The sequence below is a fragment of the Cetorhinus maximus genome, chromosome 1 (genome assembly GCF_964194155.1).
Source record: "Cetorhinus maximus chromosome 1, sCetMax3.hap1.1, whole genome shotgun sequence".
Classification (NCBI taxonomy): Eukaryota; Metazoa; Chordata; class Chondrichthyes; order Lamniformes; family Cetorhinidae; genus Cetorhinus; species Cetorhinus maximus.
This window is the reverse complement of record NC_135879.1, coordinates 171,385,558-171,399,449: the sequence shown is the minus strand read 5'-3', so window position 1 is coordinate 171,399,449 and position 13,892 is coordinate 171,385,558. Positions and strand designations below refer to the sequence as shown.

Here is a 13,892-nt window from a genome sequence, read left to right as displayed (position 1 = left end):
GATGGTGTGGTAATTGGCCGGGTTGGATTTGTCCTGCCTTTTGTGTACAGGACAAACCTGGGAAAATTTGCACATAGCTGGGTAGATGCCAGTGTTGTAGCTGTACTGCAACAGCTTGGCTAGGAACGGAGCACTAGTCTTTCGTACTATTGGCGGAATATTGTCAGGGCCCATAGCCTTTGCAGTATCCAGTGCCTTCAGCCATTTCTTGATATCACGTGGAGTGAGTCGAATTGGCAGAAGACTGGCTTTTGTGATGCTGGGGACCTCCGGAGGAGGCCGAGATGGATCATCCACTTGGCACTTGTGGCTGAAGGTTGTAGAAAATACGTCAGCCTTATCTTTTGCACTGGTGTGCTGGGCTCCTCCATCATTGAGGATGGGGATATTTGTGGAGCCTCCTCCTCCAATGAGTTGTTTAATTGTCCACCACCATTCACGACTGGATGTGGCAGGACTGCAGAGCTTTGATCTGATCCGTTAGTTGTGGGATCGCTTAGCCCTGTCTATCACTTGCTGCTTATTCTGTTTGGCATGCAAGTAGTCCTGTGTTATAGCTTCACCTGGTTGACACCTCATTTTTAGGTATGCCTGGTGCTGCTCCTGGCATGCCCTCCTGCACTCTTCATTGAACCAGGGTTGATCCCCTGGCTTGATGGTAATGGTAGAGTGGGGGATATGCTGGGCCATGAGGTTACAGATTGTGTTTGAGTACGAAACAAAAACAAAAATAAAAATCCCTGGAAAAACTCAGCAGGTCTGACAGCATCTGCAGAGAGGAACACAGTTAACGTTTCGAGTCCGTATGACTCTTCAACAGAACTAAGGAAAAATAGAAGAGAGGTGAAATATAAGCTGGTTTAAGGGGGGGGTGGGACAAGTAGAGCTGGATAGAGGGCCAGTGATAGGTGGAGATAGACAAAAGGACAAAGAGGTGTTGACGGTGGTGATATTATCTAAGGAATGTGCTAATAGGTGGCATTAAGGGTAGAAAGCAGGACGAGCAAGGTACAGATAGCCGTAGTGGGGGTGGGGTGGGGGGAAGGGGTCAAAATAGGCTAAAAGGTAGAGATAAAACGATGGATGGAAATACATTTAAAAATAATGGAAGTAGGTGGGAAAAGAAAACTCTATATAAATTATTGGAAAAAAGGGGGATCGGAAAGGGGGTGGAGATGGAGGAGAGAGTTCATGATCTAAAATTGTTGAACTCAATATTCAGTCCGGAAGGCTGTAAAGTGCCTAGTCGGAAGATGAGGTGCTGTTCCTCCAGTTTGCATTGAGCTTCACTGGAACATTGCAGCAGGCCAAGGATGGACACGTGGGCATGAGAGCAGGGTGCAGTGTTGAAATGGCAAGCGACAGGGAGGTCTGGGTCATGCTTGCGGACAGACCGAAGGTGTTCCCACTTTCCATCGGGGACCTGGGGTGGAGGGTGTTGCACGCAGCAGTCCTCTATAATCGTAGAATGCGTCGGTTCACGGACTCCCAAGATACCTGCCCTTTTTGCGGTCTTGTAGAGTCCGTGGACCATGTTTATATAGGGTGTTGTAGGCTGCACTCTCTTTTCAGTTATCTAAAGAACCTTTTATTACTGTTTTGTTTGCACTTCAGCCCTGCGCTCCTGATCTACAGGCACCCGGTGCGGAGGGGGCAACGGGAGTGAGGAGGACCTCCTCGTGAACCTGCTCCTGGGCCTGGCTAAGTTAGCCATTAATAGGTCCAGGCAGCGGGCGATCGAGGAGGTTGTCCGACCCGACTGTCTGCTCCTCTTCCGCGGCTACGTTTGTGGCCGAGTGTCCCTGGAGAGGGAGCACGCGGTGTCTGCCGGCACCGTCGAGGCCTTCCATGCCCGGTGGGCACTGCGGGGACTGGGGTGTTTTATCGACCCTTATAATCACATTTTGATGTGATGTTTGTAAGTTTTCTTTTACCTTTGCCTTTGGTTTTGCAGTGACCCTAACTTAGGGGCTGCTTTTATTTTGTCCCTCATTTTGTTAATTTAGTTTATTTGGTTGACTCTGAAAGAGCAACAAGTTCGGCCAGACGGAGGAGAGTGATGATGGATGGCGATTGTTTGGGCCTCTTTGCAAGGAAGAAGTGGAGAGCCCTCAGACAATCCTGGTGGGAGATGGAGATGTAGAGGGATTAGACGTCCATGGTGAAGAGGAGGCCGTTGGGGCCAGGGAATTGTAAATTGTTGATATGATGTAGGGCATCAGAAGGATCGCGGATGTAGGTGGGCAGAGACTGGACAAGGGGAGAGAGAACGGAATTAAGATAGTAAGAAATGAGTTCCGTGGGGCAGGGACAGGCTGATACGATCGGTCTACCAGGATAGTCCTGTTTGTGAATTTTGGGGAGGAGGTAGAAGCGGGGTGTCCGAGGTTGGGAGACTACGAGGTTGGAAGCTGTGGAGGGAAATCCCCAGAGGAGATGAGGTCTGTGACAGTCCTGGAAACAATGGCTTGATGTTCGGCAGTGGGGTCATGGCCCAGGGGGAGGTAGGAGGAAGTGTCTGCGAGTTGGCGCTCAGCCTTTGCGAGGTAGAGGTCAGTACACCAGACAACAACAGCACCACCCTTGTTGGCAGGTTTGATAACAAAGTCAAAGTCAGGGTTGGACCTGAGGGAACAAAGAGTGAGGCAAGTTCAGAAGGAGACAGGTTAGAGTGGGTGAGAGGAGCAGAGAAATTGAGACGGCCGATGTCACGCCGACAGTTCTCAAAGAAAAGATCAAGGCCTCAATTTCTGGTGATAGACTGTCCACCAATATTCAATACAAGCCCACCGACTCCCACAGCTACCTCGACGACAACTCCTCACACCCTGCTTCCTATAAGGACTCCATCCCATTCTCTCAATTCCTTCGGATCTGTCGCATCTGTTCCGATGATGCGACTTCCCAAAACAGTGCTTCTGACATGTCTTCCTTCTTCCTTAACTGAGGTTTCCCACCCACGGTGGTTGACTGAGCCATCAACTGTGTCCGACCCATCTTCCGCGCCTCTGCCCTCACACCTTCCCCTCCCTCCCAGAGCCATGATAAGGTCCCCAATGTCCTCACTTTTCACCCCGCCAGCCTCCGCATTCAAAAGATCACCCTCTGCTGTTTCCGCCAACTCCGGTATGATGCCACCACCAAACACATCTTCCCTTCTCCCCCACTATTGGCATTCCGTGGGGACTGTTCCTCCGGGACACCCTGGTCCACTCCTCCATTTACCCCCTATACCTCAACCCCCTCCCACGGCACCTTCCCATGCAATTGCAGAAGGTGCAACACCTGCCCCTTTACTTCCCCCCTCCTCACCGTCCAAGGGCCCAAGCACTCCTTTCAAGTGAAGCAGCATGATCCAGACCTTCCTGTCGCTTGCCATTTCAACACACCACCCTGCTCTCATGCTCACATGTCCGTCCTTGGCATGCTGCGATGTTCCAGTGAAGCTCAACGCAAACTGGAAGAGCAGCACCTCATCTTCCAATTAGGCACTTTACAACCTTCTGGACTTAACACTGAGTTCAATAACTTCAGATCATGAACTCTCTCCTCCATCCTCACCCCTTTTTGACCCCCTTTTTTCAAATATTTATTTTTAAATTTATATGTATATATTTTTTCCAATCTATTTCTATTATTATTTTTAAAATTTATTTCCATTCATTGTTTTATCCCCACCTTTTACCCTATATTGATCTATTCTCCCACGCTGTCCCCTCCCCCCATCCCCACCTCTACTAGAGCCATCTGTCACTTGCTCATTCTGCTTTCTACTCTTAATGTCACCAGTAGCACCTCCTTTAGCCAGTATCACCACCATCAACACACCTTCAACCTTTTGTTCATGACATCTTTTGCCATCCCTCCTTTGCCTCCACCTATCATTGGCCTTCTATCCAGCTTCACCTGTCCCACCCCCGTATAAACAATATATATTTCACCACATTTTTACTTCTCTTTAGTTCTGAAGCAGTGTCAAACAGACTCGAAACTTTAACTCTGTCTTTCTCTCCACAGATGCTGTCAGACCTGCTGAGTTTTTTCAGCAATTTTTGTTTTTGTTTCAGATTTCCAGCATCCACAGTATTTTGCTTTTACCTTCATGCCTGCTTGGTTGGAGAGGTTGTCCTCTTCCTCTGGTCCTTGGGAGCACCCACCTCACTTAAGTCCCTCATTACAGCCTCTTTCACAGCTCACCTTCCAGATAAGAATGAGATACCCAGGGAACAGCCTGGATCTCCTCTCCTTTCCTGTGGTTGTTGCAGCTTCAAACATCTAAGGGCTCTTGAATTTGAAATCCTTTCGACAGAAGTAGACATGTCTTCCCAGCCGCACTCCCTAATTAATTGGGCATGCCTGATGTGTGATGCTAATGCTGTCGCTCAATTAAAGAGTTTTGGCAAAGCCCACTCCTTTACCACTCATGTCCTGACCTGCATTTGGTCCCACCAGGTGACAGGGACTAAGTTGATAAAACTCCAGGTTGATAGCCAGAACTTCAGAACAAAAACCCTCGGTAATTTTCATTTTGATAAGGCCTTTTCTTACAAGGTAAGAAGACTGAAATCTACCTGGGTTTTTTTTGAGATTCTAGTTGACTCAAAAGTTGATTCAACAGTAAAATTTAAAACAAAAACAAAAATTGCTGGAAAAACTCAGCAGGCCTGACAGCATCTGTGGAGAGGAAGACAGAGTTAACGTTTCATGTCCGTATGACTTTTCATCAGAACTGAAGAAAAATAGAAATAAGGTGAAATATAAGCTGTTTGAAGGGGGTGGGACAGGTGTAGCTGGATAGAGGGCCAGTGATAGATGAAGGCAAAGAAGAGATTGCCAAAGGACAAAGGGGTGTTGACGGTGGGGATATTAGCTAAAGGATGTGCTAATGGTGACATTAAGGGTGGAAAGCAGAACGAGCAAGTGACAGATGGCCCTAGTGGGGGTGGGGTAGGGGGAAGGGATCAAAGTAGGCCAAAAGGTGGAGATAGAACAATGGATGGGAATAAATTTAAAAATAATAATAGAAATAGGTGGGAAAAGAAAAATATATTAAAAAATATATATAAATTATTAGGAAAAAGGGGAATCGGAAAGGGGGTGGGGATGGAGGAGAGAGTTCATGATCTGAAGTTGTTGAACTCAATGTTAAGTCCGGAAGGCTGTAAAGTACCTAATCGGAAGATGAGGTGCTGTTCCTCCAGTTTGTGTTGAGCTTCATTGGAACATTGCAGCAGGCCAAGGACGGACATGTGAGCATGAGAGCAGGGTGGTGTGTTGAAATGGCAAGCGACAGGGAGGTCTGGGTCATGCTTGCGGGCAGACCGAAGGTGTTCCACAAAGCGGTCACCCAGTCTGCGTTTAGTCTTTCCAATGTAGAGGAGACCGCATTGGGAGCAGCGAATGAAGTAGACTAAATTGAGGGATGTGCAAGTGAAGTGCTGCTTCACTTGAGAGGAGTGTTTGGGCCCTTGGATGATGAGGAGGGGGAAGCAAAGGGGCAGGTGTTGCACTTTCTGTGATTGCATGGGAAGGTGCCATGAGAGGGGGTTGAGGTGTAGGAGGTGATGGAGGAGTGGACCAGCATGTCCCGGAGGGAACAGTCCCTATGGAATACCGTCGGGGAGGGTGAAGGGAAGATGTTTGGTGGTGGCATCATGGTGGAGTTGGCGGAAATGGCGGAGGATGATCCTTTGAATGCAGAGGCTGGTGAGGTGAAAAGTGAGGACATTGGGGACCCTATCATGGTTCTGGGAGGCAGAGGAAGGTGTGAGGGCGGATGCGTTGGAGATGGGCCGGACACGGTTGAGGGCCCTGCCAATCACCGTGGGTGGAAAACCTCGGTTAAGGAAGAAGGAAGACATTTCAGAAGAACTGTTTTGGAAAGTGGCATCATCAGAACAGATGCAACGGAGGTGAAGGAACTGAGAGAATGGGATGGAGTCTTTACAGGAAGCGGGGTGTGAGGAGCTGTAGTCGAGGTAGCTGTGGGAGTTGATAGGCTTGTAATGGATATTGGTGGGCAGTCTGTCACCAGTAATTGAGACAGAGGTGTCAAGGAACGGAAGGGAAGTGTCAGTGATGGACCATGTGAAAATGATGGAGGGGTGGAAATTGGAAGCAAAATTTATAAATTTTACCAGGTCCAAACGAGAGCATGAAGTGGCACCGAAATAGTCATCGATGTACTGGAGAAAGAGTTGTGGGAGGGGGCCTGAGTAGGACTGGAACAAGGAATGCTCCACATACCCCATAAAGAGACAGGCATAACTGGGGCCCATGCGGGTACCCATAACCACACCTTTTATTTGGAGGAAGTGAGATGAGTTTAAGGAGAAATTGTTCAGTGAGAGAACAAGTTTAGCCAGACGGAAGAGAGTGGTGGCGGATGGGGATCGTTTAGGCCTCTGTTCGAGGAAGAAGTGGAGAATCCTCAGACCGTCCCGGTGGGGGATGGATGTGTAGAGGGATTGGACGTCCATGGTGAAGAGGAGACGGTTGGGGCCAGGGAACTGGACATTGTTGATATGATGGAGGGCGCAGAGGAATCGCGGATGTAGGTGGGAAGAGACAGGACAAGGGGAGAAAGAATGGAGTCAAGATAGCAAGCAATGAGTTCCGTGGGGCAGGAACAAACTGACACGATCGGTCTGCCAGGACAGTCCTGTTTGTGGATTTTGGGTAGGAGGTAGAAGCGGACCGTCTGATGTTGGGAGACTGAGGTTGGAAGCTGTGGAGGGAAGATCTCCAGAGGAGATGAGGCCAGTAACAGTTCTGGAAATAATGGCTTGACGTTCAGTGGTGGGGTCATGGTCCAGGGGGAGTTAGGAGGAAGTTTCTGTGAGCTGGCGTTCAGCCTCTGCGAGGTAGTGGTCAGTGCGCCAGACAACAACAGCACCACCCTTGTCAGCAGGTACGATAACAAAGTCAGGGTTGGACCTGAGAGAACAGAGTGCCGCAAGTTCAGAAGGAGACAGCTTAGAGTGGGTGAGAGGAGCAGAGAAATTGAGACGACTGATGTCACGCCGACAGTTCTCAATGAAAAGATCAAGAGCAGGTAAGAATCCAGAGGGAGGGGTCCAGGTGGAGGGAGAATATTGGCAGCGGGTAAAATGACCCATTGAACAGGGGAAGGACTCCTGCCCAAAGAAGTGAGCACGGAGACGAAGGTGGCGGAAGAAGAGTTCAGCATCGTGCCGAGCCCGGAATTCATTGAGGTGAGGGCGTAAGGCTATGAAACTGAGCCCTTTGCTGAGCACTGAACGTTCAGCATCAGAGAGGGGAAGGTCAGCGGGTATGGTGAATACACAGCCGGGGCTGTGATTGGAAGACAGGATGGGGTCAGAGGGACGGGCAGGGGTGGAGGGTCCTGGATAGGCGTTGGTGTCGATGAGTTATTGGAGCTTGCGTTCCTTTGCACCTGAAAGAAAGAGACAAAGTTTCTTGTTAAGGCGTTGGATGCGATGAAGAATAAAATGAAACCGGGGACAAGGACAGCTTAGAGATAGGGTGAGTCGGTGCTGCTGGAGGGAGAGGTCGAGTGTGTTCATATGGCAGCGCATGGCACTGAGTGTGGATCTCAGGATGTGACAAGAAATTTAAAATATTTAAAATTTAAAATATTGATTTGCAATGTCTGTGGGGCTCCAAACTTTAATTACTGCTACATTAAGGATCATGTATAATTGTGGTGTGACTTGACCATCATTTACTAATGATGCACCTCAGATTGGCTACTCGTTTTAGAGCCATACAGTAAGCCCAGCAATTGATGAGTTTGGACAAGGTTGTAGTTGTATTCAGTGTTTTTTCACGTAAATAGAAATTCTACTTACACATGCTCAACTTTAAATTCAAGAAATGGGGAATATTAGGTTTATTTTACCTATTTCCAAAACTGTAGGCTGCTAAAATTCTGATCCACAAATCAGAATTGCAGCATGGGCTCTAAATAACTTACTGTTTTCAGTATTGGGCTTATCCCTCCGTTCCACAACTGTTTGCTGTCATTCCCAAACTTCTCCAAAATTCCAAACTGTAAGGCCGGAATGATCCCAGCAGGTGTGCTTCTCCAACATTGAGTGCTTCAGCATTAGGCCACTGACTTGATCTGTTTGCTCAAGATTTTCAACAGCTTGGGAACCAAATCCGCTGCACACCTTTGAGAGTCCTGTCTTTAGCAATCTTGCTGTTGTGCGAGAGAGACACGGGCAGGTTTACAGCCTACAGGAATAAAAACAAAAAACTGCGGATGCTGGAAATCCAAAACAAAAACAGAAATACCTGGAAAAACTCAGCAGGTCTGTTGAAGGGTCATGAGGACTCGAAACGTCAACTTTGTTCTTCTCCGCCGATGCTGCCAGACCTGCTGAATTTTTCCAGGTATTTCTGTTTTTGTTACAGCCTACAGGGTTGCTATGATCTCCAGAAGGCTCTTTGAGGAACTTTACAAATTAACTCTAACACCAAGTGGAGGAAATGCACTGTGGTGCTCAAATCATTTTCTCTCGTAGTATTTATGCCTCATTAATTTGAGATGAGACGTCACATAGTATTTATGCCTCATCAACTTGAGATGAGACGTCACAAAGTTTTCGGGTTTTATTGCAGTTATAACAGGCTTTTCATGTTCCCATGAAAAATTCTTCACAGAAATATGGAAATTGAATCTTCTTTGAATACTATTTGATTTGCTTTATGCAAACTAAACTGCTTTGCTCCTGTGAATTTAAATTTCTCATAGAATACCACTATTTTTAGGTTACTTTTGGGCAGAATGAACTCCAGTTCACAGTTGTGCACCCACCACATCCTTGTCTGATGTGAAAACAGAGCCATTCTAAAGCTTAGTACTACATTTCTGCCCAAGGTTGTCTGATACTTTGCAAAAAAAAATTGCAGTTTCTTTGTTCACCTCTTCATATGTCACAGATTGAATGGCGCTTTCAGTACACGGGTGCTAAATGCACTCTTTGTTGCACTGTAGACAGAACAAAGCCTTTTTGCAAGTCTAGACAGCTGTTTGTCTCATCCTTGAACTTTGGTAAACCTATTTCAAACACTGAATTGCAGACTGGTTAGTGGAGTGCATTTTGCATTGTTTTATTAATTTGGCATGGAGACAACATTCTGGGAATATCAGAGGTCATTCTGTTAGAGCAGTGACTGCATCTTTAGCAATATCAGGGGTGTAACATTAGATGACACCTACAAAGCTGCTGCTTGTTGTAAACTCATACATTTATAAAAGTCGTGCTTGGATTTATCTGCAAAACAGGATTTTTAAAATTCTCAGCACAGGGTTAGATCCTCTGGAAAACCTGCATCCTTTTTGTCTCAAGTGTACTACAGAGTTATAATCCATGTGAGAGAAAAGCTACTTTTTATAAGCTTCCTTAGCCTTTTACCTGAAGAAAGACTTCATCTGCATACCCTGCAAGAAAGCAACTTTCTAATTTAAATAATTTGATGATTTATAAATAGATTGTGTGTGTGTTTTAAAAAACCTGTTTTTTTGAGCAAAAACTGAATAGAAAGCATGTTAAAGCTAATGTTATTTTTTATATCATATAGGAAATTGATTTCAGTTAGCTACATAAATTGCCAAAGAACAAGAGAAGGCTATTCAGACATTCAGACTTGACTTGGCTCCAGATGACTTAATACTGTTACCCAATGAAAATCTTATCAACCTCAATGTTGAATTTTTCAATTGATCTAGCCTCGAGAGCTTTTTTGGGGGAGAGCTCCAAAATTAGCACTACTGTTTATGTGAAGTGCTTCCTGACATCACCTCTGAATGGCCTAGCTCCAATTTTAAGGTTTTGCACCCATATTCTGGAATTCTCACCAGAAGACACAGTTTCTCTCTATTGATGCTATCAACTTTTTTATTTAAATAACCTTAAACACTTCAATTAGATGGCCTCTTGCTCTTTGAAACTCGAGGAAATACAGACCTAGTCCCTATTTGCCTTCGTTATTTAACCCCTTTAGCCCCTGTTTCATTCTGGTGAATCTGCACCACCCCATCTTCAAAGGTCATTATATCCATCCTAAGGTGCAGTATCCAGAACTGAGCCAGTACCCCAGGTGTGGTTAACCTGAATTCTATATTACCATGGCATAACTTTCACCCCTTTGTATTTCAACCCCCTTGAAATGAAGACTACCATTTCTTTAGCCATTTCATTTCCTTTTGTGTCTGCCCATTTTTAAAATTCATTCATGGGATGTGGGCTTTGCTGGCTGGGCCAGCATTTATTACCCATCCCTAGTTGCGCTTGAGAAGGTGGTGGTCAGCTGCCTTCTTGAAACGCTGCAGTTCATTTAGTGTAGGTACAGTGCTGTTAGGAAGGGAGTTCCAGGATTTTGACCCGGCAACAGTGAAGGAACGGCAAAACATTTCCAAATCAGGGTGGTAAGTGACTTGGAGGGGGACTTCCAGGTGGTGGTGTTCCCATCTATCTGCTGCCCTTGTTCTTCTAGATAGTGGCAGTTGTGGGTTTGGAAGGTACTGTCGAAGGAGCCTTGGTGAATCCCTGCAGTGCATCTTGTAGATGGTACACACAGCTGCTACTGTGCACTAGTGGTGAAGAGAGTGAATGTTTGTGGATGTGGTGCCAATCAGGTGGGCTGCTTTGTCCTGGACGATGTCAAGCTTCTTCAGTGTTGTGCGATCTGCACTCATTCAGGAAAGTGGGGAGTATTGCATCACACTCCTGACTTGTGCATTGTAGATGGCAGACAGACTTTGGAGAGTCAGGAGGTGAGTTACTAGTCACAGGATTCCTAGCCCCTGACCTGCTTTTGTAGCCATAGTGTTTATATGGCTAGTCCAGTTCAGTTCCTGGTCAATGGTAACGCTCAGAATGTTGATAATGGGGGATTCAGTGATGGTAATGCCATTGAACATCAGGGGGCAATGGTTGGATTCTCTCTTGTTGGAGATGGTCATTGCCTGACACTTGTGTGGTGCGAATGTTACTTGCCACTTGTCAGCCCAAGCCTGGATATTGTCCAGATCTTGCTGCATTTGGACATGGAATGCTTCAGTATCTGAGGAGTCGCGAATGGTGCTGAACATTGTGCAATCATCAGCAAATATCTCCACTTGTGACCTTATGATGGAAGGAAGGTCATTGATGAAACAGCTGAAGATGGTTGGCCCTAGGGCACTACCCTGAGGAACTCCTGCAGTGATGTCCTGGAGCTGAGATGACTGACCTTCAACAACCGCAACCATCTTCCTTTGTGCTAGGTATGACTCCAACCAGCGGACAGTTTTCCCCCTGATTCCCATTGACTCCAGTTTTGCTAGGGCCCCTTGATGCTACACTCAGTCAAATGCTGCCTTGATGTCCAGGGCAATTACTCTCACCTCGCCTTGGAGGTTCAGTTCTTTTGTCCATATTTGAACCAAGGCTGTAATGAGGTCAGGAGCTGAGTGGCCCCGGTGGAACCCAAACTGAACGTCAGTGAGCAGGTTATTGCTAAGCAAGTGCCGCTTAATAGCACTGTTGATGACCTCTTCCATTACTTTACTGATGATCAAGAGTAGACTGATGGGGTAGTAATTGGCCGGGTTGGATTTGTCCTGCTTTTTGTGTACAGGACATATCTGGGCAATTTTCCACATAGTCGGGTAGATGCCAGTGTTGTAGATGTACCGGAACAGCTTGACTAGGGGCGCAGCAAGTTCTGGAGCACAAGCCTTCAGTAGTAATGCTGGAATATTGTCAGGGCCCATTGCAGTATCCAGTGCCTTCAGCCGTTTCTTGATATCATGTGGAGTGAAATGAATTGGCTGAAGACTGGCATCTGTGATGTTGGGCACCTCCGGAGGAGACCGAGATGGATCCTCCACTCGGCACTTCCGGCTGAAGATTGGAGCAAATGCTTCAGCCCTATCTTTTGCACTGATGTGTTGGGCTCCTCCGTCATTGAGGATGGGGATATTTGTGGAGCCTCCTCCTCCAATGAGTTGTTTAATTGTCCACCACCCTTCACAACTGGATGTGGCAGGACTGCAGAGCTTAGATCTAATCTGTTAGTTGTGGGATCGCTTAGCTCTGTCTATCACTTGCTGCTTATTCTGTTTGGCACGCAAGTAGTTCTGTGTTATTGCTTCACCTGGTTGACACCTCATTGTTAGGTATGCCTGGTGCTGCTCCATTTAGCACGGTGTGTCATGCAACACGATGGAGGGTATCTAGCAGCTATGTCATTTAGGACTTGGCCAGTAGTAGTGCTACCGAATCACTTTTGTTGATAGACATTGAAATGAGACTTTCTGGGGTCTGGAGTCAATGTTGAGGACTCCCAGGGTAACTCCTTCCCGATCCTGATCCCTCAACCCCAATCTCCAACTTTCCTCCCCTACCAATTATCAGGGACTGTTCACAAGGGTCCCCAGCTATGGTTTTCTGTCACTGATTTTTGTGCCTGCAGCCAGACTTCCTCTCACTATGGCCATCTACCAAATGGAAAATTGAGTAAAAAATTATGATAGAGGTTCTGCAATTACATTTGACAGGATCTCTGCATCCCCAGCGTCAATGTGCATCCTGGTTATAGGATCCCTGTCTGTAAGTATTGGGGCATATATTGTTTGGCATCACATTTAAAAGTTGTAGACTCCAGCTGAGGTCCATGTTTACCTGAATTTCATCTTGTTCCTAATCCTGAGAAGTGAGCTCATATTTAATGGCATTCAGCTATATGATTACATTTTTATGCTGCATTTGTATTGATGCGTTGCTTGTTAAATGAAAAAAGTAGCAACAAAAATTTTAACTGGAAAGGTATTGTTTAGAAGATTAATTTCAAGCTAAGTTCTTCTGGTCATTTGATCAGTTGAATATCTGTAATATCAGTTTAAGGATTATTGTTTCATTTGAAAGTTGAATATTAGAGTGTTAGAATTCCAATTTTAAAACAGTGTGCAAAAATGAAGGATTTGAGACTGTACTAAAATACATAAAATCATTGAATTCTTTGGAAGTAATTTGCTCGTAAATTGCAGTTTTTCTAAATATTGGGTGGGGATAGGTAATAAAAATATATACTTTGAAGCTCTTTAAACTTGGCTAATCATTGAACTATGTTGGGTACTTAACCAAAGCTTGCTGTTAAAAAAAATTTCCTGGAACTTGGTGTCTCATTGCACTGTCTATTCGTGACATGCCAGCTGCATTCGCACACTTCAGTACAGTCATTGCCATTGGCAGTATCTGACCGAAAGCCTGCAGGCTGATGTAAAGTGCAGCCTGTTGTGAACTGCTGAATGGGACTTTGACAGGAATTAAACAGACAGAATTAACTGGGGAGAAATAGGATTTCAGCCCTGCTATATTTGCTGTCTGAATCCTTTTTCCAAAGATTAATATTAATAGCTAACCTGGTTATACAAGCTTCATCAGACTATGCCATGTAGATGCATGAAATACTTTCTACTTTTTTTTGTCTTGCACTGCAGGTCATTGAGCACTTCCACATGGAGGCTAGCACAGACTCAAACCCAAGACACGCAACTCATCACAGTTGATGAAAAATTGGTAAGTGTTTAAATTGCTGCCATTTTGGTGCCTGGAGGCTGTGTCTGTTTAAAAGCAGCCACTGCTGTATGCTATATACTTCGAAGAAAGGTACAAAAAGAATTACTGTCAAACTTTAAAGGTCAGTTCTTGGAGCAGCTGTGATTTCAATATTGTGGCAAAAATCAACATTTAAAACCTTACTAAAAGCAATCAGCAAACTCCATATTCGTCTGCAAACAATTTGAGGGTGTTGCATAGAGTATTAAGTTTAATGAAAACCTTTAGTGATTTCATTGTTCGACTTATAGCAAGCTCAAGATGTCTAGGATCAGGTTTTATTTCTTTTCCGTTCATACA

The 13,892-nt window shown here is 45.7% G+C and overlaps 1 protein-coding gene across 1 annotated transcript in view; it reads left to right on the top strand.

Annotated features, from left to right (window-relative positions):
• The window catches only part of ndufs4 (NADH:ubiquinone oxidoreductase subunit S4), a 189,885-nt gene that overhangs the window by 19,328 nt on the left and 156,665 nt on the right, over positions 1–13,892 (top strand). The window contains exon 2 of the mRNA XM_078549897.1: positions 13,475–13,553. Within this exon, the coding sequence (XP_078406023.1) occupies positions 13,475–13,553 (79 nt within the window). The remainder of the gene's footprint in view (positions 1–13,474; positions 13,554–13,892) is intronic.